This window comes from Podarcis filfolensis, assembly GCF_964270895.1.
Source record: "Podarcis filfolensis genome assembly, chromosome: 9".
Taxonomy (NCBI): Eukaryota; Metazoa; Chordata; class Lepidosauria; order Squamata; family Lacertidae; genus Podarcis; species Podarcis filfolensis.
The window spans coordinates 51,958,776-51,984,760 of record NC_139610.1 but is presented as its reverse complement, the minus strand read 5'-3'; the positions used below and the strand labels follow the sequence as shown (position 1 = coordinate 51,984,760).

The window sequence follows — 25,985 nt, the reverse complement described above, 5'->3', positions numbered from 1 at the left end:
GAAAAGATATAGAAAACCCTAAGCACAAAAGAGTATTGCTACCTTCAGATCCTTTCATTTCACAGAGATTAACACTCATGGTAGGAAATGCTGTCATCTCAGAGTCTAATATCCCTCCAGCCATCTGCAGGAGTATCTCTAGGGTTGGTGACACACAGGCACACATTTGGGCAATTCCTAGTAGAAGACTCTATGAAGCCGATACTTTTCAGAATACTTAGTAGTGGAAATGTCCATGGGGAATATTCAATGGGACTGCTGTCATGCACAAAACCACAGGTGCCAGTACTTTAAAACTGGAAAGACCTTTCTTCAAAAGGGTTTACCAAAACATGGTAGGTTGGATGCCACTGACAATATGCTAATTGTTAATGGAAAGGTTTTTAATTTTGAGGCTTTGCTGCATAGCCTAGAGAAATCAGAATAAGTAACCTAAGCAAGGTTATGACTCATGAGCTACACATTCACCACAGAGCCTATTATGGAGTAATGACTCCTATGTATTAAAGCAGGCATCCCCAAACTCGGCCCTCCAGATGTTTTGGGACTACAATTCCCATCATCCCTGACCACCGGTCCTGTTAGCTAGGGATGGTGGGAGTTGTAGTCCCAAAACATCTGGAGGGCCGAGTTTGAGGATGCCTGTATTAGCTGTGGTATATAACCAGCTTTAGAAATAGATGCCTCTTGATCCCAGTAAGTGAAGTCTTGCAAAGCCCTGCTGTGTTTTTTTGTTTTTTCAAAAAAGTAAAGAATGAGAAGCTGAATAAGGTCTACTTGGTTGTTGCCTAGCAATAATCTTGTTAGCTCTCCTTGATTTTGACACTCACGTTGTATTAGAGACAAAAAAGTAGGAAGAAAGTTTGTTTAAGCCTCATTTATAAATACTGGAACACTCATCAGACGAAGAGCTAAGGGCAACACAAAAGCACATTCTATTCACTTTCTGACACAGCATGCAATGAAATTCAACTACGGCTACCAATGCTACTGCACAACCACATCCATTTTCCATGTCACATTGGCTAATTAGAAACACACTGTTTCACAATCAACTGCCTCTTTATACACACACAGAAATAATATGCATATATAAAAAAGTGCAATCCCCAGTTCCCAAAAGGAAAAAAAAAACAGTGCCAAAATTTCAGAAAGCAAACAAGGAGCAAGGAAGAGGGAAGAGAGGAGGAAAAAGGGACAGAAAACTCAGAAACAGAACTCAAAAGCAAGTTAAAAGGAAAAAGCCAGGTATACCAGCGTTGGGGTAGGAATATTTTCTTTGGGGCTGGTTACCACGTTGGTTTTGTTGTTTATCTGTAGGTATGCAGAAAAATAGAAACAAACAAGCCTTAGACCTCTCACAGCAGATAATCATATCTATATCTCCCTATATAGACTACTTATACACAGATATAGATATGGAGATAAAGACTGACGGAGGTATGAATTTATAAAAAATCAAAGGCAACAATGACAACAGATTTGAGTAGGTACTATAGCAGCTTCTCCCAGTGCCGTTCACAAAGAAATGCCCCTGGAGGTGCTGTATAGACATGTATGGTTTCAGCTATGTTACTAAGATTTTTTTAAAAAGCTCAAACCAAGCAATATGCAATTAATGCAGGAAATGAGAGAGAATAGGCCTACATTTCGAACGACCTATTCACCATCTCCTGTCTTTGGATGTGATGCTATTTAATAAACTGCACCAGGTCTGAGTTTAGCTTGGGAGTCAACTAAGCTAGAGGCCCATATATTAAGAGTCATATACACATTTTATTTTGTCATACGTGTTGTCTCCAGAAGTCTATATATTTAGGCAGGACATAAAAATATTTAAAGGTTATTAGCTTTACTGTTTCAAAAACACTCTTATTGCCCTAAGTTAGGTCTGAATGTGCTACAGCATGCTGCAAGGTGGTTCTCTGGACACAACTGGGAATCAATTGAACCAGAAAACAAAATGTATATTCAACATAATTTAAATATTGTAGCTTACAGAGTCTCTTTACCATTGATCATTTCAAGGCAATGCAGGAAAAGATGTCAGCTATGTTTTTCGGCAGAATGTGAATGCGGAGTATTAAAAAGGCATGATTTTGTATTCCGGGAAGTGTGTGCTAAAGTGATATACACAGAGTGCACGATATGAGCATGGAAGACCCCTTTTCAAGAAGAAAACTAATTTATTTTTCTCTCTAATATCATGAGTAGTTTTAAACCAGGCAAGAATGACATAGCCTTAAAGACAACAGAAAAGCTAATTACATTTTCTCTAGAATAAACCCCCAAAACTATTTCAGTTCTTAGATGCATTTAAAATGCTGATCCACACCTATATATCAAGCATTTTATTCATAACAGAAGTAAACTGAATATTTAAAAGTTAGATTCAGTAAAATTTAATTATAACTAAAACTGGCAGAAGGAGCTGTCACATATCTTCTGGTGAAAAACTGCCCTTTGGTTTTACCAGCTCTAGCTGTAAGAGGAGCAAACTGCAGAGCTGCATATAAATAAGATAGAAAGTTTAGCTGATCAGTAATACAGAATATTTAATGCTCCACTAACACAAAGAACGGAGAAGGCAAAATGTTACATGTGAAAGAAAAGCAAGAACGGAAACACATAAATCTTAGCTGACCATTTGTAAAACTCAATGTAATGTCCATTTATAAACAGAACAAATATTTTATGTTGTTACATGGGATGTCCACTTTTAACCTACTCAGATAACTAATCAGGCAGTACAAAAAGTATCGGTTGGCATGCTTTAAAAGAAAAAGCAATGGTAGGAATACATTTTGTAAACCCATGGCATTGAAGGTGTATTTTTCTTATTATAGGACCATATAACACCCGTCCTAAAAGAACTACATTGGCTCCCAGTACGTTTCCAAGCACAATTCCTCAAAGTGTTGGCTGCTGACCTTTAAAGCCCTTAACAGCTTTGGCCCTGTATACCCAAAGGAGTGTCTCTGTCTCCATAGTTCAGCCCAGACACTGAGGTGAAGCTCCAATGAGTCCCCTCATTGTGAGAAGTGAAGTTACAGGGAACCAGGCAGAGGACTTTCTCAGTAATCGTGCCTGACCTGTTGAACACCCTCCCGTCTGTAGATGTCTGAAGGCAGCCCTGTATTGGGAAGCTTTTAATGTATGTTGTTGTGTTTTTGTATATTGTGTTGGAAGCCACCCAAAGTGGCTGGGCAAGCCACTCAGATGGGTGGGGGTACAAAAAATATTTATAATCATCATCATCATCATCATCATCATCATCATCTTATTATTATTATTATTATTATGCTAAAAATGCTGAGGGCCTGATTAGCAGTAATCATATTTATGAATGGTTGTACCTATTTTAATACTTAACTTAAGAGATTCACATCATTAAAATTCTAGTCCAGATTGTAAAAAAAAATGGGTGTAACCCATGGAATTCACAGTGTTGAATAAACTGCCTTTGGCCTTACCTGTAAAATGGGATTATGAATGATATGCCTTGAGAGTTCTTAAGATAAATGAAATAAGATCAGTGCATGCACAGATCCCTGTTCAACTAAGTAACACAGCGGAGGATACTTGGGTGCTACACAAGCCTTTGTTGATCGTTTACCATGAGTGTGCAGAAAACGCCTAGAAAGAGGAACAAAGCATCATCACTAGCTTCGTGTTATGTCTAAACTGAGGATTGTGGTTTGCTTCACACCATAAAACCTTTTGTTAAGCCAAAGTTTCTTCTTGGCTTACCAATCATAGTTTGGAGTGAAGCATACCACGGGTATAATGTTAAGCCAGAGATAGTGGTTTGTTGTTCCTGCTAGTTAGAGGGCAGGAGTGAAGGGCACGGTGTTTTGTGCACTCATGGTAAACCATTAACTATGGCTTACCATGATGTATGAACTGGGCTTCAGTAAGAGAACAGAAAAGGATTCAGATACGTAAAATGGGAGACTTAACAATGCATTCAATAGGATTTACAATAACAGCAATCAAAGCACATGCTATTGTGCAGAACGACAATGGTGGTTTGTTTTTCCCTAGAGTGGTAGAATTCCAAATAAGCTCTGAGGTGCCAGACTACATTATTAGCCAAATTTCAATTAAGTTGCTTTGTTTACTTGTTCTTCTAGAACCAGTAGTGCTATATGCAATATGTACTAACAAAGTTATTTTGAACACGCAGTGTTGTTCCCACGGGGTACCTCTGAAGGTAAATGTGTGTGTGTGTGTGTGTGTGTGTGTGTGTGTGTATATATGCAAAGAACTTTTTAGAAATCCGTACAATATATTTAAAGTGTGGTATGTATTCATGATCCCTCCTCACAATGTGTTTTCAATTAAACACTTATTTTTCTTACTGAACAGTGACTACATTAGATTTGGAATTACGAAGATAGCACGTGTAAAAAAGAAAAGAAAAAGAAAATGCACTATTTACGCCTTTCTCTGTGTACCATAAGAAAATAGGCTGGTTTACATATGATGCTTGCTGAACTACAGTTTCGAACTATGTGCATTTGCTAGAATAGGCCTAAGCTAAGCACTGGGCTCCCAGGGTCCCTTTACGTATGGTGCAAAACCATGGGTTTGGATTGCTTGCTCTCACAAGCAATAAATAAATAAAAGCAAAAACTTAACTGAAATATAATTTGGCCCTCACAAAAGTATCATTCTAAAAAAAGAAGAAAAGCAAAATGATCACAAACAAAAGGGGTCAGTATGGGTATCCTGAGCACGAATCAAATATAAAGTATCACTCAAGCAACTTTCATCTCTGGAAGAACATCCTTCCGATAGAAAAAGCGGTGGAGACATTCACTTGTATATTGCAAGTGCAGATATACACTTTGAAGTTGTATTCCAGCCCCCCCCCCCAAAAAAATGTGTTAGATCCATGGAAGTATTTATTTACTGTAATGATGGGAGGTATTACCAGTAGTGTAAGATTAGCAGTAGGATCAAACTAGATACAACATTAATTGCATATGAACAATTAACATGCACTTTCAAAATGTAAATAAATTGAGGTGGGGAAGTAAGATCAGGTTTAGCACTTTCTCTCCTGATAAGAATTACCCTCCACCCCCCCCCCCAAAAAAAAAAACTGTTCTTGCCCTTGGAGGTAAGCTCCCATTGGAGACAGAAAAGGGGACAGATCCAGAAGTTTTATTGATTATGAAGACTACTTGTTAATTCGGTTCCCCACTTGACATGAGCTCAGTCAATTTTTGGCCAGGGCAAGTCCATTTGCCATACATATATTACATATGACATCAGGTATGGTGCTTGCTGGCATTGTCAACCAACTGATCGATGGAGCATACAAAGCCCTGTGCCTTTTTTTACAGAGCTGATTTCAAACCCCTCAGGCAAAGGAAATTAGCTCATGTGACAAGCTTGGCTCGCCACGAGGGTGATAAGTATCGAGTTCCTAATTCCTGAGCTGAAGTAACATATCAGCCCTACAAAATACTTGGAAAAGTTCCTTGGAAACCTACCACTTATTTCTGCTGGAAACAACTTTATCTGTGTTCAAGGAAGCTTTGGTGGCACCACTGAAAGCAACATGTAGGCCTACAAACAGCTGTGTAATATTCTTAATTATAAGCGATTAACAATGGAAAGATTCGTAAACTGTGTGTCGAAAGGTAAAACCCTTCTTGCAAGCATGCTGACCACAATCCATCTTCTGTTGAAGTCAGCGGGGTGACAGAACTCCCACTGCTGGATTGTACAGTTTGGGTAGGGTTTCTATAAGGACACACTTTGGAAACAGGAATTTAAGAAGATTTTCTTGCAAATGAAGCTCGCTTTGCAGAGCCAGGCACAATTCAAAAAATGCCATTCACCATTTCCTTATTTTTGACGGAAGAGCCCCTCACTCAACCTCGTCCTTCTATGAGGATATCTACCTGCACAGAGACAGTGGGCTGAATACTGAGCTGGACTGTAGTGTTTACATTTATATCCCACCTTTTCTTCAAGGAGTTTAAGGTTCTTCCCCTCTCCATTTTATCCTTACAACAAACCTGTGAGGCTGAGACTGGCCCAAGGTCGCCCAGTAAGCTACATGGCTAAGTGGGGATTTGAACCCTGGTCTCCCAGGTACACCACACTGACTATAGTCATATAAAGTTAGGCAGGATGTCATGAGGCAATTACCCACCCTTCCAGAACTAAACGTTCACGTCAACAAATGTGTGACTGGTACAGCAGATACAGGACTGTTGAGTGGGTTTCAAAAGAATATCTTATAATACAGGACGTGTATTGTTAGTATGTTTGGCAAACAGGCTGTTAAGCTTTGCACTGGACTTGCTACCAGCCCAGACATCCACCTAACTGTGTATTCCACATCCCTGCTGCCGCCACCTTCATCTGGACTTGACTTGGCTCTGCTTGCTACCTACCTTTGTCCTCTATGCTAATCAAGGGACAACTTTAAATTTGCTTAATTCATATGACATTGCACAGTGTTTGGTAGTAGTCTGTTCTGTTTTTATTTGGCTCGTGTATCTGTAGGTAAAATACCCATGAATGTAGTCATCCACCTCCATCAAGAACTACCTACAGAGCTTTACTATTCATCAGCAGAATGACAAGTACTAGAAAGGAGGGGTCCTTCAGAAGCACTTGCTCTTTTTAAGAGGAATGAAATGTATAGTTAAATGTTGGAATAAATTTTCACACCATGTGGTTCCTGCAGTGGAATACAGGAGGTGGTGTAAGAGAAAGGGTAAAAGCAGAGACTAAATTTTATTGTTTATTGCAAATACTGCACAATGCTCACAGGAACCGGGCACTGGCTTGAGCAATAACTCAGTTTTCATATTACAAACACCTCAACATATAATTTAATACCAGAAGATCACAATGACTATACAGAAGGTTTTTTGAATAACTATGATATTGTAGCAGAACAGTTGCACTGGCCATTGCTGCATCTACTTTGCACTGATATTTGCACGGTCTATGAGATGGGTGCAGAATCTGTGGTCTCCAAATGTTGATGGACTACAAAACCCATCATCCCTGGCCACTGGCCACGCTGGCAAGAGCTGATGGGAACTGAGGTGCAGCAACACCTGGAAGGACACAGGTTTCTCACCCTTGTCTGTGACCTTGGCTCTGGAAGAACTGATAGCAATCAATTCAGGACGTCATGTTTACACTGAACTGATGCAGAAGTTACAAGCCTGTATTTTAAAAATCTTGCAGCTTCCTTTTGCTACGTCAACAGATCTAAATGCAATAATTTCATCTCTTAAGTGTGAACGTTTCACAGGAGGAAAAATCTGGCAGATAAAGATCCTCACCATCATCTGAACACTCGAACTTGACTTCCTTTTCTGATATGACCAGTCAGAGGGAAAGGAAAAGAAGAAAATGTGACTGGTTGGATTTGAGGTATCAATGCATGGAGAACAGTATATTGTTTGTTTGTTCTAAGAACAGCCTAATATACAGGTATTCAGGATGGGAGTGGGATCTCCTGCATGAGAAAAATTGTGAAAACAAATACTTTGATAAGATGCACACTCTCCACCCGCCACTTCATAGGACTGCAAACACAAACGCAAAACAGAATCCTGAACACACAGCAAAGAAGACCCCCATAAGTGTAGTGGTACTAGCAAAGTGTTGGCAACAATTATACTTAGCATTACTGTTTAAACAGACCAATTTTGACAGAGATGGTTACAGACATACAAGACCTTAGTACTGAATGAAACAAGCTGTCTGAATTAGACCACATTTTAGGTAAGTTAACCTATTGAAATTACCCAGTTAGGAACACTGGAAAGGACCAGGTTGACTTTGGATAATGCCATTTTGTAAAGTGCCCAAATTGTTGAAGGCAGTGGAGACGAACACCCTGTATTCCCCTCAGTGATTCAAGCAATATATTGAAATAGGTCCAGTTAATCTTGGAATTTGTGCTTGGTCCATGGAAGCAATAGGTTGCCAATGGCTGGTTTTGAAAAAGATAGGGTGGACCTAAGTGATTAGGGTGCCTTTAAGGGAATTATGAAAGGGTATACATGTAACGAGTCCAAGAGAAATATACAGTGAATTAGATATTTAAAAGTAAGTAACAAACTTCAATAAAAAGTTGCAAGGATAAAAGCTGAGGTCAAATACATATTTCAATGAAAGCTTGCAAAATAGAAGAAATGGAAGTTACATTTTCTAATATTAGCTGGATTGCTTTAATTGATCTTGTGTTGACAAGTCCTTCTGGGAAGAAGAAATATTCCCTCCCCATGCCCCTCCAGCTCTTCCTTGGCTATTTTGCAAAGTATTTACCCAGAATCTTTAATTTACAGAGCTTCTCTCCTATTATGGAATTCTGAGGTCACCCAAGTTTAGAAACTCTAAATCACACAGGAAAACTGCAAGATTGTTCTGCTTCTTACGGACATCTTTTATTCGGTGTAAACTTACGCACTGACTTCCGCCAAAGCACACCAACTACTGCTGGCAGAACCCAGCTCAAGGGCTGCCAACCCCTGAGGTATAACCTTCTGACAAACGGAATGCCAAGGACACATGGAGGCTGCCTTCCCAAATGGCTGGTCCATGATCAGCTGCAAAGCAGTGACTTAAGTTTATTCAAGCATATATATTTTCTTTTTCTTAAAAAGCAAACCCTAAAGGAAGAGGACCAGTTATTTCAGTGCCAAAGTAAAGAGAATTTAGAAAGTCACATGGTAATGAAAAGTAAATAAGACGTATCATTAGATGACCTCAGTATTTGTAGCCTACCTTCACTCCATCAGGTTTCTTCAGTAAACTCTTGGCTGCTATAAATTGAAAGGAAATAAACAATGTCAGCCAATGTAATTTGAAATCAGTGAAACAAAACAAATGAACAAACTGGGTGTATTTTCTTTCCTTCTACCCTTTGCATTTATCATCACATTTAAAACATCTTACCATACCATTTTTATATTTTGCCTTGCAGTTGTCTTTGTTTTAAATATTTGCTTGTATCTATATTAAGTAGTGATGTATGGAAGTGAGAGCTGGACCATAAAGAAGCCGAAGAATTGATGCTTTTGAATTATGGTGCTGGAGGAGACTCTTGAGAGTCCCATGGACTGCAAGAAGATCAAACCTATCCATTCTGAAGGAAATCAGCCCTGAGTGCTCACTGGAAGGACAGATCCTGAAGCTGAGACTCCAGTACTTTGGACACCTCATGAGAAGAGAAGACTCCCTGGAAAAGACGCTGATGTTGGGAAAGATTGAGGGCACAAGAAGAAGGGGATGACAGAGGAAGAGATGGTTGGACAGTGTTCTTGAAGCTACCAGCATGAGTTTGACCAAACTGCGGGAGGCAGTGGAAGACAGGAGTTCCTGGCGTGCTCTGGTCCATGGGGTCATGAAGAGTCGGACACGACTAAACGACTAAACAACAACAACAACATATTAAGTATAAAAAGGTAAAGGACCCCTGACAGTTAAGTCCAGTCGCAAACGACTCTGGGGTTGCGGCGCTCATCTCACTTTACTGGCTGAGGGAGCCGACGTTTGTCCGCAGACAGTTTATCCACGTCATGTGGCCAGCATGACTAAGCCACTTCTGGTGAAACCAGAGCAGCGCATGGAAATGCCATTTACCTTCCCGCTGGAGCGATACCTATTTATCTACTTACACCTTGACGTGCTTTCAAACTGTTAAGTATAGATGCCTATAATACCAGTAAGATTTTTATTGCTGAGTGTAGAGCATTAAAACCTCCACACGGAGGTAATATTGACTATTAGATCTCAAGATCATTCATGCAGACCTGGAACAGGTAACAACTTCTCTGGAAGACAAAACCGTGATATCCCAAGAATTTTTTTTGGCATAGAGGTGAAGGAGAAATAACAGTTTGTCACTGCCATTCAGCAGTTTAAAACACATGCACTGAAACATCTACCTGTGAAAGGTATCTGGAAGACCAGCAGATTATCATGTTACAGGTGCAGTGAGTCTTAAAGCCTAGGTACTGCAAACAAGTGGACCATTTACTACTATTTTGAGATGCTATGTTACAAAAAAAGGTCTGGTACATTTTTAGTTCCTAGAATTGTAGAGTTGGAAGGGACCACGAGGGTAATTTAACCCAACTCCCTGCATTGCAGGAATCTTTTGCCCAATGTGGGGTTTGAACCCATGACCATGAAATTAAGTTTCTCATGCTCTACCAACTGAACTATTTGTCTCTTAACACCTAGGTCCAACCAATCTTTACTAATTCTAGATTGGTTTATAAGAACAACAATGCTACGGACAAATATATTTGATAGAATACTGGAAAAAGCCCAAGAAAAATGCATCCAAGTTGCAGTACTGAGCATCTGAGGAAAAACATCAGGTTCCAAGGATGGACTAATACCATGTGTCATACCTGGGGCCATTGTGTAGTTAAAAGAAAAAGGGAAAGTTTGGTGCATTGATTTGTTTCCAGCAATTTGCCTGTAAAGCATACTGTAGCTGAAATCAAGAAGACTAAACATTTTAATCCCACTGCCTTCAATGAAACCTCAGCTATTATCCGCTGAAACTTTTCACTGATTTAAGCATATATATTTTTCATACATATGACCATGCTATAAATTGTAAACAATTTCTCCTGGATGGTGCTCAGCAGTTTGTTTTTTTTAGTAAGGGAGCCAGAAGTAGGAATACTCTGCAGATATACAATATCATTTATTTCCCTCTTCTATCTTACTGTGGCTTTGTGCACACAAGGAATTTGCCCCAATAGAAGCGGCGTGGAAAAGACTAGGGTCAGATTATCATTAAGAATTTAAACCCAACTGCCATTAAAATTTTGCAATATTTAGACAGATATCATCACTTTCTTTTAAATTAAGGTGGTTCAGAATAATACACATGTGTGAAAGTATGATGTTGATAATCACAAAGGAAGCAATTTCTTCTAAATTATAAATGCATTTGGAACTATATCTTTCACAATATATTTTGAGGAAATTGCACAATATTATCAATGCAAATATAACCATCTTGGTACAAGTGAAAGAATTGCCCATGCAGATATTTTACTGTGCTCTAAATAGAAAACAGGGAAACTGAGTATCTGTTTGGCATCTTACCAGATGGAGTCCTGTGCATGGTGATGGGGACACCACTGCATACACAAGGAAATATCTGCTATGCTTATGTAGGGTACTATACCTACATAGATCTCCATCAGGAGTGGGGAACTCTTCCCAGCCTGAGGGCCACATTGCCTCCAGGCAGGGCAGTTCAGCATGTGGCCCTCAATGCCTTTTTGGTGGCCCTTGGCAACATTTGACACCCCCTCCCTGCAGTTCTTGCGCTGCCTTCCCAAAGCCTGGTAAGCAAGGTGCTGGGCTTTGGAAAGGAGGTGTGGGGGCTCTGACAGGTTCCTAGAGTCCTCCAACCTTCTTCCCAAAGCCTCGTCTGTGCTTTCCCAGCTGTGGGGACAAGGTGGGAGGGCTCTAGGACCCTGCCAGAGCCTTATGCTTCCTTCCCAAAGAAGGACACCTTGCTTAGCTGGCTTTGGGAAGGCAGAAGGAGGGCTGGGGAGGCATCAAATTTTGGGCTCACTCTCCCCTTCGCACCAGTTGACAAGGCAGTGTGCAGCCCACAGGTTCCATGTCAAAGTACTCTTGTGGCCTACTTGGTATGAAAAGTTGGACCACTCTGCTCCAGGGGTCACATATCAGTGGTGGGTGGACCACAGGCAAATGTGGGCAGATCAATCAATGAATTTTTTACCTTTGCAGAGTAGGCTAGTTTCTACACACACTCACACACTCCCATTTGTCCTCCATCCAGGGGAAAAGAAGAATGATCAGAGTTCAAGGCCTCATTCCAATCTGGCAGAAATACTCAAAGAGGGTGCGAAGAAGGGTCAGTTAGGGATGGTGCTGGCCTGGAAAAGGGCTACGCAGGCTTGGAGGACTGTATTCAGCAGCACCCAGATTTAAGGTTCCCCACCTCTAGTCTTCGTGAACAACCCGCAAGTTCATTTTCCAATTAATATAGCCCTCTTTTTGAGGAAAAAATAATGAACAATCGTACACACATGTTGCTTGCATCACCCATTACTTCATGTGGGAAATAGCAGAGCATAATGTGCTGCACAAGCTCTTTCCCATACATACCGAAAGCCATGGTCTTTATTTATCGTATTTACAATTCCACTACAGTGATACAACATACATTTAAAGAATAAGTCCTGAGAATGAAGCAGCAACCCAACTGTCAACCATTAGGGCTAAATATCTGCTGCAAACAATGAGGCAATATCCTTGAAATGTCACAGCCATTTGTGGCACTATGCTGCAGCAATCAGTACAACTGGAGCACACATTTTTAAACATTAAAAACAATTCAGGGATAAAAGCACAAATGAAAAGAATGACAACTTTGCTAGTAACTAAGCTTAGTGAACTTGTGGCATATTGGCTTAGATGTAATGAGCACATGTAGGATTGGCTTTTGAAAGTTCTTTGGGTTATATTTCATTGTATATCAACAGAACAACTATGACAGCCATAAATTTGGAATTCACCCCTTCTGCTGTAATAAATACTATGGGGCAGTGAGTAAAATATATCCAACCAAAAGTTCATAATTAATCTCAGCTACAAAAGCCACTGGGCTGGGCTTTGAACCAATCACTGGCTTAGTTCAGATATACATTTCCCAGCTAGCGAAAACACACTTTAGCAACCGGGAAGGAACATCAGGACAACATGCTCCACCCTTGTCTCCCACATTCCTTGGTGTGAAGATCCAGGTTAGCTTTAACCACAGTTCTCCTTTATAGCCAAAATGGGGAACTGTGGTTTAATGTCAGCTTACCTACCACCATCTTAAACCATGTGCAAACTGTGGGTAAATATCCTGATGCTGCACGGTATCACATTGTTCCAGAAATAATGGGAAGATGTAGTTTTAAGCTATACGGTATTGGCATGCCAAGGAAGGGAAGGGACAAGGGAGGGAAGGGGAGTTCTGACGCTCATTCCCAGTTACTAAACTAGGGTTTAGCAAACTAGGAAATGGATATCTGAATTAGGAAACTAACTCTCGTTTTAACTTATCTCACAGGATTATTTCGGCCAAAAGAGATATATTTGATGCTACAGTATCAAAATATACAAAGTGGTGATTTACACTGAGCATATTGTAACCATTCATTTGAACCTGTAGAGGATAGTTACAATGAAAGACTTGTTTCTCAACAGACCAATTTCAATTAAGTATATTCCCTAATAACCATTGAGAACAACAAAAAAGAAGACGGGCATTATTGCCAATTTTTCATAGTAAAAAGGTCATGAATTTAAATAATGTCCTACTTATATATCAGCTAACCCAAAGAAACGGAATTGAGGCTGGAACTGGATGTTATTAGAGTCATATGACTGTTGTGAAAAACAGCATCTTTGTGTCTCCTCTCTCTTTCTCTCTCGCTTTCTCTCCCCAGTAACATCTAGTACTACAAAGTATGCCATGATTTCATACCCACTGAAAGTTCCCTTGCCCCCACAAGCAGCAGCCAATGAAATGGAGCAGAGGAGGCCGGAAACTCACAGCGTGATAATGTCATGGGACTGCTATAACACCCAGTTCCATCCAGACACAGCGTATCAAAAAACAAGAGTGATTTGGGACAGGCAGCACATTGTTTGGGAGAATGAAGATAAAAACATTCCTTTCAGCTCCCGAGGGGGCTTACCTCACAAGAAACATACATTCCACATTACAGGAAGAACAACAAAAAAGGAAATAAATAAATAAAACACTTTTATAGATACATCATTATGGACAATTTACTCCCCAAAAAGGCATGCGATGCAACAACAAAAATCAAAATTAGATTCCCCTGGATGGCACCTTTTCTTAAATTAACCACAGTAGACAAATGCCACTCAAGAAGAACGGAAAAAACAAAACAGGGTCAATTCAGGAATGGATGAATGGAGTAATATATTAAAATTATTCTTTGTTCTGGGGAAGGTTACAAAAAAGGAGAGAAAATTACAGTGGATATAGGATGCTGAACAACAACCATTGCAGGTGACCAGACACATCTTTAAATCTATTTTTGTTGAGAAGATAGTTAGTTTGATGTTTCCACTAGAACTAAGGTTAAATGGGTGGGTGTGGCAGTTTCATAAAAACATTCATTAGATTCCACACTACCATTTTAATCATTTCCCACAAGCAGTGGGCATGAACAGCCAGGAAAAGGTAAGGTTAACACCTCTTGCTGCAAAATCAAAACTTTTGTGGCAACAATTGGACCTGAAGAATACTCAGTTCATTTGCACTTGATTATTACATGGAAATTAACACAGTTCTTGGTAGTTTATTGCTATCCTAGCATATGACAGAGAGGCTGGGCTGTGTACTTGACAAGAGCAAAGCCTTTTAATTTCTCTTATTACCAGTGTAAACTCTCCCATTCACATTTAAATTTGTAAAGTACTTAACTCTGTCACAAATGCATCCTGGCTCAGTACTTGTTATATCCCTGAACAGATAGTTTGGGGGCTATTTGCAATCTGTTTGGGTTTTCACTAACCTGAATAATTTGCTATTATAGCCTGGTTTTAGCCAGAAGTCTTTGCTTCTTCACTTTGATGCTCAGCTGAAGGTGGTAGGTGTTAAATTTGACACCATATATCTCAAGTGTTCTGCCATAGTTTAAAATATGATAGGCTAATCATAAATTAATGAATTATATTACGGAGACAAAGGTATTGGGCCCATAGGTGCCTACTTTCCCTATTTGGTAATCAGGCACTGTCTGCAGTGGCAAATTCAACAAATGGTGGTAATATGTTTTGTTGGTAATAAGATAATGGAGATTGCTTTCTAGATTCTATCTATGTTTCTATCTATGTATCATCTAGGTTTTGCATTTTATATTCTCCTCAAGTGATATACGTCTTTGGAAATTAGTATGAGAATATCATGTAGAAAAGTTATTTGAAAGGTTGAACTGGACTAGCAAGTCTTCAACTTTCACTTTCAAAACCATCTTTAAAGTTATAATTTCTGGGTTCCTCAACTGGCATTGGCTGCCAAACGGGAGGTCCTTATAAAACAAAACATGTAAATGCGGTCATAATCTGCCCTTAAAAATGAGGAGAATTCACTCCAAGGAGCATCCAAAAGCATGTTGAAAACAACAACTCTAAAAATCAAGTAGATCAGTATCAACAAAATGCAAGTTGACCTGCCGTTTGACAGAAAAGGTTTCAATAAGGACTTCTGGGTATCTCTAGCTTTTCTACTTTTGGCGTATAGCTATTCTGATCCCAAGAGAAGAGAACTTGTTATGGTATTGAATCTTCTGATTTCATGTTGTAAGTCATCGTTTTGAATCTGGTGCCCTCCAGATGTTTTGGGCTACAACTCCCATTAGCCCGATCTGGCATGGCCAACTGTCAAGGATGTTGGAAGCTCTAGTCCAAAACTTGTGGAGGGCACCAGGTCGAGGAAGGTTGTTGTAAACAATGCCAGCAGATCTAATAACCATGTCTAACTACTATAATATGAAAGGGAGTGAGAAATGACCAGAGATGAAGGATGGAATTAACAAGATGCCCACTTAAGAAGTTTCATCTCACTCCAATTTTACTTAGCCAATGCAAAGCAAACAGATGTGTATTAAACAAATATGGCATCCGGACACATGCAAAGATGAACTAATTTTGACATGTACTACAGGAACATATACCACATCTCAGCAATTAGCAATATGGTGTCACACAGTGCACTGAACATACCTGAGAAATTTCTTGTAGCCAGCATAGTTGTCAAAATGGCACCCTAAAAAGACATTCAACATAGTAAGTCAATATCCTCTACAGTATTTCTGAAGATAAGCAAAAGGATCTCTCTCTTACTTCAAACACACAGAGGCCTGCTGTTGGATAAAATTCCCTACATTTGAAAGGATTAAATGGCCCATGTGACTATGTAACATGCTTCTTTATTTTAAAATTTATACCCAGCCTTTCTTGATGAGATAAACTCAAAAGCTTACACAGACACACACACAATAATCAAAATAATCAAAGTGACAATTAAAACAGTTCAAAATACTGGAATCAATTTCCTACATTAAAACCAAGACCAGGATGCAATTCAGTTTTACAAAATGGGCAGGCAGAACTGTAGCCCATGCTAAAATCTCAATGAAACAATACAGTATTGGCTGCTTGCCTGAAGCATAAATAGAGGGCGCATAAAATGTGTAAAGGATAGATTGCCTCAAGGAACACAGGCCTGTTCAAAACTATTTGTAATGCTCTCCAAAAATTTTTTAATAATAATAATAATAATAATAATAATACTGAATAATACAATTTTCTAAATGTGTAGGTCGTTTTTCTCTTTTAAAAAGAGAAGTTAAAATCCTTTGTTAATCACTTTAGACTTTATTGAAAGAAAACCCTGCATCATCATGTGGAGTGGAGGTGTGCAAACAGGCGCTCTCTCATTCATTCTACAATAGGACTCATGGAACAGAGGTGCTGTCGCTAACTGAAATCTTTGCAAGGACTCTGAAGTGGGAGGAACTCTGTATGAGCAGGAGGTCCTCTGTTTTCTTTAATGTTTGGAAATGATCTATGGAACATTCCTGGACAGTTCAGAGGGGAGGGGAGCAAATATACTGGAAGTACTGGATCAGAATGATGGTAAGTCAAATGTTGCAAGCTGAAGTATGCATATGCAGTAAGTATGTATAAACATTCCCAGTCTGTCGTTTACTGAGAACTTGATTTGCGAGAGGGCTTTTGTTTTTGAAACGTTCCCCCCCTCCAACCCCCCCCCCCCAAGAAACTGTTTGGTGGTAGGAGAGAACTCAAGCGGAAAAGAGGTGCAATATTAGGGAAACGTTACTGTCATGTATGAGAGAGGGAGAAGCAGCCATAGAGAATACAGACACTCAGCTAATGAATACCTGCTGCTTTTAAGAGACACTAACTATATGCTTTCAGTTTCTCAACTAGCAGGAGGTCTGGGGGGAAACTTGCTTCCTTACCTTAAGTTTCCTTCTTGCATTGAATTTCTTCAGGCAGTCTACAGTCTCCTGTCTGTGCATCATAGAAGCCACAGTAGAACGTTGCTGAAGAAAAAAAAGGGGGGGGGGGGAGAAGTGTTTTGGTGCATGCAACCAGATTTGCAAATTTATTCAGTATTAACAATCTCCATGAACAATGTTTTCTGGAGCTACTTCCAGATGCCAATGGCAACTCTGGAGCCCTTGATGAAAATGACAAGGCTCCTCCCACCATTTGACTGGTTCTGCAACTAAATAATGAAAAACAAAAACAACCCCACAATTGCCCTGCTTTAACAACAATAAACCTTTGAAATGATCAGAGAGCAAGGTCCCCATATCTAAACTTTAGAGTCTGAAGTGTTTAATTAAAAGTGGTTGGCTCTTCAATATAATGAACTGGATTTAAACAGGATTTAAACCAGGCATAATCAGAAGTAAGTCCTATAGAATTCAATGGAAATGACTCCCAGGTAAGTGAGATTAAGGATTTGTGAGGGTTTTTTTTATTGCATTGCATTGTAGTTTTGTTCAATATTACAATGCAATATTATGCTGTGGTTGTCTTTGTTTTAGTAGATTCTTACAGGATATAACAACATCGTACACTTAAGTAATAACATATCCCACCCTAAACCCCACCGCAGAAAAGGCCCATTCTCGTGTTGCCACCCTCCAGACCTCTCATGGGGGAGGCAAACAAATAAAGGCATCAGATTATAATCTCAGGGTCCTTGTGGGTTCACCAGAAGATGGTGCTTAGGCAATACATGCAAAATAACATACTAAATTCTTATCCCAGATTACCATTTGTATAGAAAGCGGTAAGCAGCTTAATTTAACCAAAAGGTTTTATAATGTGAAGGGAGTCCCCTGTTCATTTTTTAGCCATATGTACACTAAAAGCCATACCAGTGAGTTAGGGAAAAAAAGCATTTGTGCCTTAAACCTTGTGCCAATTTTATTAGTTCATTTTTCCAACAAGTGCTATTTGCCATACTTTATTGTACCAATTTGTCAGAGCAGCACCCTCTAAGTTCTTCCAGCAACTCATTATTATGAGCCTGCATGCTAGTAAAGGAGAACTTATTAGAGGTTTGAGATGTAAGTTCATGTTATCTGCCTCGGGGAAAAAATGAGCAGTAACAGCTCTGGACACTGAAAGATGTTTTGTCCAGTAATTGCTTTTATTTCGACAAATACTTCCTCCCAGAACTGAGTCACTTTCCCACATGTCCACCACATATATTGATTAGAGCCTAATGTTCCAAAACCTCTCTAACATTTTGGTGAGTAGGAAGAGCTAATATGGGCTAACTGTATAAGGGTGAGATAGGTATTTGTACTCCACTGTAGTATTTGTGGTACTGCCGAACTCCAGTTATTGAAACTGGTGTTCTGTGAGCCAGAAACACATACCCCCAACACCTTATTTGAATTTACAGACTATTTTTTCAATATAATTCACCTTAAGGTGAAAATGCTAATTATAATTGTGGTGCCCTGCCTATTAATATAAAAATGATTCTCATTGGGCAGCAACAATTCTAATTATCAGATTTCTAAATGTATTTATTTATTATACTAATATCCAAATTACCTCCCACAGAATTCAGAGTGGTGTATTCAGTTCTTCCCCATCCCATTTTTATTACAACAACCACCCTCTGAGGTTAGTTGACTAAGAGGGATGGTGACAATCAGACCATGAACTTCATGGCTGAATGAGGGCTTGAACCCAGATCTCCCCTGGGCTAGTGTAACAATCTAATCATTACTCCGGCTCTCACATTGCTGACTACAGCACTGAGCTGAGATTTCAGGTAATCAGGGAAGGAAATCATGAAATATTTTACTGCAAGTGGAATAGAAAGGCATGGGATACAAGTTTTGGACTTTGCCCTCTGAACAAAGAAGACAGCTAGTAGAATCCTACTTACACAGATCCAGGGGTGTTTGAGGGCCTCTGATGCATTGATACGTTTGGCAGGATTGATTGTAAGCATTTTGTTGATGAGGTCTTTGGCTTCTGGGGTTACCGTGTCCCATTCTGGTGAAGGAAACTTGGGGGGAAAACCATACCCATGTCACACATAATCAAGATTCTTTGACACAGAGAATTTGAAAGGAATTTCAATGGCTGTTACTCTATGCTTTCTGGGCCTTCAAATCCCCTGATTTCTAAGCAAGTTGAATCAAATCAAAGAAGCAGAAAATGGGAGTGGACCCAGAAAATTAATTGAAACACACACACACACACACACGTTATGTCTGTTTGTTTTATTAGAGAAAAAGAAAACGACCCCAAGAGGCACAGCAAAGCCTAAAAATATCTAAATAAAAAGAAACAACAAGCAATATGAAGGGACGTGCTGGGGAGAACAGGTGAGCATAATCTCCTAAGACAGGTGGGAAGGGATACCCACTTCTGAATGCCACTAATTCTTGCTTGTTGATTACCACAAGCAGCCACATCACCAGGGAAAGCACAAACACCTGTTAAGTTTGCTGGCTGTGCTCCTGAGAGCAGGCTATTACATTATGAAAGGCAATTTGCACAAAGGAGTCCTCCGAGTCAGCAAGAAGGATAATCATGCTGAAGAATAGACATTTGTCCATTTGAAAACACATCACTATGGGCATCGCATAGGAATGAGCTTGACAGGAGGGGGGAAAACATCTCATAATTCTGAAACGTCTTTTGGCTGCCGCTTCTGCAGCTGCCAGACTCAAGGATTCTGAGCTGTGAGAAAGTATGATGGATATACTGTAGGCGGTGCTGGTATCTTGCATGGCTCATTTCACAATTCTCCGTCCCGGGCACACATATGCAAACTTGCAAGCGAACCAAGAGAGATCACAGCTGCGGGAATCTGTGACAAATCTAACTGAAGAGTGAAATGAGGAAATGTAAGCAGCACCAGAAAATGAAAGGGGAGGGGCGAGTTTGTATAGAGAGGAACATCCGTTATAGGTGTATGTAATAGAGACAGGGACAATTTAAAAAGGAATTAAGAGCAGTTTTGTTTGTGACAGGGAACAGAAATCAGATGTTCTTCGACTCCAGCTCCCATCAGCTACCTCCAGCACTTACAGTGGGTCATGGGAATTTGCAGTACAGCAACACCAGGAAGACCAAATCTTCCACACCCCTTGTTTATGTCATCAGTTATTTATTATTTTGAAAATGTACACCTTGTTTTACCTCAAAAAGAAATCAAATCAGCCTTTGTTCATATGAACAACACGGCAACATATGGCACCCACAAAGGCCACCACCACTCTCAATTTTTATTTTTAATGGAGCTTTGTTGGCTTTAGGGAGATTTGTCTGGTTGTGAAGAGGTCACTTGATTTGGGGGGTGGGGTGGGCTATTTATTCTGTTGGTGTTTTATTTGCTTTGGGGCGGGCGTATAGGTGTTTTGTCTGGGGGGGACGGACGACAGTTATGAGAACTCCCAATTTTTTCTTCAGTGAAATGGGCATTCTGTGGTGCAAATCATTGTTCCTTGTATGTGTCCCTGGACTCAAAAAGTTTGGGGGGGATCCCTGGGATATACAATCTTGTGGTTTCTCTTGTTACATCACAGCTGCTTTTCCCATACGTTAGTTCTTTAAAGTTCCTGAACAGTTAATTGTTCAATGTTGCTCATAGATTAAAATGGTAGGCAGATAATAGGAATGAAAAAGCAACAACGCATCATAGGAATGACTGGATGCTAGAATCACAAGCGAATACTTAGCCGTTTTGCATCACTGTCATCCCCACCATTATCATATTATAGTGAGCTATCATCAGAAAACAAGAAATTGAGGTATTACATCATACGCTCCAGCCTTGATCTGTTGGTAGAGTCTGTGCTGATCTTCATCCCAAAAAGGAGGGTATCCCACCAAGAGAATGTAGAGGATAACACCTGGGGAAGGTGACAATAAGGACACATGAATATAAGAAGAGCCTGCAGGAACAGGCCAATGGCCCATCTGGTCCACCATCTCACAGGGGCCAATCAGATGCCCGAGCAAAACCTACAAGCAGGACCCAAGCGCTCTCTCTCTCCTCTTGCATTTTCCAGCAGCTGGTATTCAGAAGCATACTGATTCCAAACTGGAGGCGGAGCACAGCCGTTATGGCAATCCTTATCCTCCATGAATTTGTCTAATCCTCTTTCAAAGCCATTCAAGTTGGTTAGTAATCACTGGCAGCAAGTTCCATATTTGAACTAATCACTGTTTTGTTTTATTTGTCCTGAATCTTCCAACATTCAGCTTCATTGGATGCCTAGTAGTTCTAGCATTGCGAGAGGGAGAAAGCACTATCTCTGTTCACTTTCCGCTTACCACACATAATTCTATAGGCTTCTATAATGCCGTCTCTTGCACACCTTTCCTCTAAAATAAAAAGCCTCAGAAACTGCAACCTTTCCTCACAGGGGAGTCGTTCCATTCCCTTTATCAACTTTGTTTGCCCTTTTCTGAACCTTTTCCACATCTACAAGACCGTTTTTGTGGTGTGACAATAGCATTAAACTAAGTCAAAACGACTCAGATAAATATTTTCCAAGGGAACTGACACAGCTTTCTGCAATTGGATCACCCAGCTTATAAAAAGAGCAAACAAAACTTTGAAGCAGATTTGGACGGGAGCTATGTTGATGCAAAATGGGGCTCATATTTAGATCAGAGCCGTTTGCTGATGGAAGGGCTGTTTATATTCTCCTTTCACTATCTCTTTACTCCACCCAAATCCCCCCTGAATAAAGGTACCTGCCCTTTCCCCCTAGAGCAGGAATGGGGTTCAAATGCAGCTCCCCATGCCTCTTGATCCAGCCCAGGAAGGAGAAAGAGGGGCCAGCTCTATTCTCCTGCCTACCAACGTCCTTCAAATCTCTCCTTCCCCTCCTCCAAATTTATGCCAGCCCACGTCCACATGATTTTAATTGTATTGCAATGATTTATTGTAAACTGTCTTAGAAAGTTATATACCGTAAAAAATGGGTCTATAAAAAAATAGTATCTAGCAGAGGTTTTTAGGAGGAGCAAAGCAATGAAATATAAAAGCTCGCTTACAGAGGCTTTTAAAGGAAGAAAAAGAAAATCCCAGAAATAAAAAAGATCTTACCACATGCCCACATGTCTACTGGCTTTCCATAGGGATCTTTTCGTAGTACTTCTGGGGAAAGATATCCTGGTGTACCAGCAAAACCTTAAAAAAGAAAGTATCATTCTTCTAAAACGATCCATATAACATCAGTCATTCTTTTAGAACATACTTTAGATATTTGTGAGTCTACTGCATTTTCAGCAACTCTTCCAACTTTAACTATCTGTAGGGAAAGAGATCTACTGCTCCTTGTTCTGAAATAGGCATTTGTGAATCGGTCTCATGAATTTCAGGCTTTCAGCTCTGAAAAAGGCAAATGAATTCAAAGAATCTCAACAGGGGAGAAAGCTTCCTGTATTCTTCCTTCAGCCCCTCTAGAAAAGTGAACTTGCACCACACCCAATTTCTGAATTATCCTTCCTCAACTGCTCTCCCTCCCCCAGCGTCCTGGAGAGGGAGCTCTATAGGGTTGCAGCAAATTGCTAAGAGAAAATCAGGTGTAAGCTGAGCTCCTTAAAGAGATTTTGCAGGATCAGGCCTGCGGTACATGACAGGTGATCCAACACACTCCAAGACATCTTTGATGATCTGGTTTTCCCTCAGTGATGTTACTACCCTGGCTGACTATGTATTACCATGATATCATCATGTTCACAAAGTGACTCCCGGTTGACCTGGTATCATTATATGGAGGAGATATAGGCCCCAATAAAAGGGGAAGGGGAAAGAATGACAGTAATCAAGTCTTGGGCCCACAAAACTTCATTTTGACAATGAAGATAAGAGACCACCGCCTATTAAATTTGTACCCTGCTCTTCTTCCATTCAACTGAAGGTGGTACAGATCCCATGCTACCCTCAGAACAACCCTGTGAAGTAGGTTCAGCTGTATGGGAGCTGTGGAAAAAAAGCCACTAGTAACTTCCTGGAGGATTGTGCACAAAAAGATTTAATGCTCAGCATTTCTCAAGAGGTGTGTTGGGAGGGGAGCTGTTTGAGGGAAGAATCAGCTAGAATGGTGACTAGGGATAAAGTACAGGAAGTGCCCAAAACACACCCACCTGAGGAAGTGGGAGAATGCATGCTTTGCATGCAAAAGATTCCAGGTTCAATCCCTGGCATCTCCAGGTACAGCTGCAAAGGACTCTGACTCAAAACCCCTGAGAGCTGCTGCCAATCGGTGCTGACAATACTGAACTAGGCTGGCCAATGATATAAGGCAGCTTCTTAGTTTCCATGTGAATAAGATGGCACAGCAGGATAGATACAGAGAGGAAATGGGTAAGTCAGAATGTTCTCTTACCAAACCAAGCCTGTTGTTCACCTTGCACTTCAATAGCCAATCCAAAATCTGCCAGTTTTACCGCTGCTCCCTTTGACTTGCTAGCTAGGAGCAAGTTCTCAGGCTTAATGCAGGGAAGAGGAAAGGGAATGGGGGAAAATGAGAGATCATGTAAGTCATCATTTCTTTAAATGCCTACAAAGAAGCTGCAGAGACTGTTTTTGTTATAGTCTTCAGTTTATAAAAACTGTTTTAATTGTTTTTTAAATTTTGTGCATTTACTGTCGTTTATTGCGCTGATTGCCTCGGACCACGAAGCGTTTTATAAATTTGTTAAATTGATAAATGCTCAAATATGAGTTTATTTTATTCTACACAAAACAGAAGAGTTCCAGGATAGATTCTGAAGACTCTTCCTCACAGGGCTCTTTTCATCCCTCTTTGTTAACAAGATGCCCACATTGAAAGCTCAGGGCCAAACTACATGCTACACTTAATGCATAGAGTGCACTTACATCTAAATTTTTCATTTAATTACAGGCACAGAGGATCAGATGACCAACCCTTCAGAGCTACAGGGGGTCCTAATGTTGCTCTCTCCACCTCTGGGGCAGCTTAGAGGGCTAGTAAAAAAGCCAACCACCTCTCATTGCTTCAATGGGAAGGTTTTTTTTCCTTTACCAGCTGCCAATAGCCACGTGGAAGGAAGATTTTAGTCCTGATCATTGCAGGAGAGAGAAGGGATAAAGCTTTTCTTCCTGCTCGCTGCTTAGCCTAGTTGCTCTCTCCCTGCGCCCATAATTAAATACAAATTGGAGATATAGCTACACATAGAGATGGGAAATAAATTTGATTCAGTTCGCATTTGAAGGCGAACCTACATAATTCACACTTTCCAGAACTGAAAAACAGCCGTCTATTGAAATTTACACTTTTCTGAATTCTGTGGCGCTGTTTTCCAATCAGTGTTTACAACAAATGCATGTATTAGGAGAAAGTGTGCAAAAAAGGAACACATTTGTGAAAATAGCGTACAAAATGCATATTAGGGAAAATTCCTTGTTATTAAACGTATGCATCAGTGGAAACTACTTACAAAAGTGTGTTTATTAGGAGAAATTTGCCCTAATATGCTGGTGAATTTTCATGATGATTTCTTTTCAGCGGAAACTGAAATGGAAAGATCCACCCATCTCTAGCTATCCACTATGCATTGGCAACTTATGGTTTGGCCCTCAGGCCCCACCAGGACTCTTTGACTAGCCTGTTAGACTCTAGAAAGGCTTTTGAATTAGGACATTAGGTCCTGCTGAGAGTTGGAAAAACTAGGCTACCTTCACTACACTGTACATCTGATTTAAAGCAGCATTTTTAAGTGAGCATATTCTCCTCTAATCCTGCATTCACCACTTCACAAGCTACTTGAATGTTATTGTAAAGAAGAAAAATTGTGCCTATTGCTTATTTCAAAGTGCTCATGAGCACCTGAAAAATCAGAAACAATAATTATAAGCCCTTTATTTGTAACGGCAAATTCCACTGTTTAGTCATTCTCACCTTCTCGCCATATTTTTTTTAAAACTACTTTATCGTTAAACTAGCAGATTCTTTCCCCCTGCTTGATAAGCACAACCAACACATTGAGAGACAAGCGAATCAGGCCAAAATATTTCCCCCCCCCTTCTCATTTTAAATTAGTTTGACCAAACACGGTCACCCTTTTTTAAAAAAAGCATCCCAAGATGTTCATCCTCATTTGGGCAGAAAAAAACATCAAATGGTGGGCACTATTTCTGCCTAAAATATTGCATGAATTATAAAACTGCCATCCAATCTTGCTAGCAGTTTGCCATACTATTTCTATACTCCGGACAAATTGAGCCTTTTTCATAAGGCAGAGAGGCGAAAGTTGGCCATCATTAGTTCCTGGAAAGCACTGCTTATGTAAATTACTTAAAGCCGCTGGATGTTTCTATTTATTGGTGACCTTCAACAACCCAGAGCATCAGGCTGTCAGGTCATACATACTTCCCAAGTAGGTAAACACAGTAATGCCCATTCACACACAGTATGGGACTATTAAAAGAACTCAGTCTCACCCCCTGCTCCTTTAGAAGTGCTTAACACCTGTCAGCAAATATCTTTGGACCCAAAGTACTGTAAAGCAAACATCACTGTCATAAGGAAGTAAATATGCTTCATTACAAACACAGCCACACACTTTGATAGCAAGCGTTTAAGGGACATCCTGGGCTGCTGGACTCTGCCCCTTAAAAGAACATGCACCAGCCATTTCAAGACAACGGGGAATTGCTGACGTGTCTGTCATGCACGAGGTCTGAAGAGGATGGGACAAACGTGCACAAACTGGAGAAAGGTATAGGAGATTGAACAGCATACGCTTGAGAGTCTTTCCAGGGAAGGAGCAAGTCAGTGTCCGGATCACAAAGTTGCACTTTAGCTGCAGTTATGCATGTAGTAGAGAGGCGGTCTTCATTTAGCCTCTCTTGTTTAGGCCATGTCAAC

The 25,985-nt window shown here is 40.2% G+C and overlaps 1 protein-coding gene across 14 annotated transcripts in view; it reads right to left on the bottom strand.

Moving 5' to 3' along the window:
- The window catches only part of CAMK2D (calcium/calmodulin dependent protein kinase II delta), a gene marked incomplete at its 3' end in the record, with an annotated part of 142,814 nt that overhangs the window by 27,945 nt on the left and 88,884 nt on the right, over positions 1-25,985 (bottom strand). For 6 of the 14 annotated variants that reach the window (XM_083571471.1, XM_083571463.1, XM_083571461.1 and 3 more), the window contains exons 7-15: positions 23,481-23,583; positions 22,196-22,279; positions 20,896-20,990; positions 19,013-19,135; positions 17,055-17,138; positions 15,793-15,835; positions 8,770-8,807; positions 7,320-7,352; positions 1,255-1,314 (exon numbers count right to left, since the gene is read on the bottom strand). In XM_083571471.1, the coding sequence (XP_083427597.1) occupies positions 1,255-1,314; positions 7,320-7,352; positions 8,770-8,807; positions 15,793-15,835; positions 17,055-17,138; positions 19,013-19,135; positions 20,896-20,990; positions 22,196-22,279; positions 23,481-23,583 (663 nt within the window). The remainder of the gene's footprint in view (positions 1-1,254; positions 1,315-7,319; positions 7,353-8,769; positions 8,808-15,792; positions 15,836-17,054; positions 17,139-19,012; positions 19,136-20,895; positions 20,991-22,195; positions 22,280-23,480; positions 23,584-25,985) is intronic. The other 8 variants (XM_083571462.1, XM_083571464.1, XM_083571466.1 and 5 more) reach the window with 3 other exon arrangements.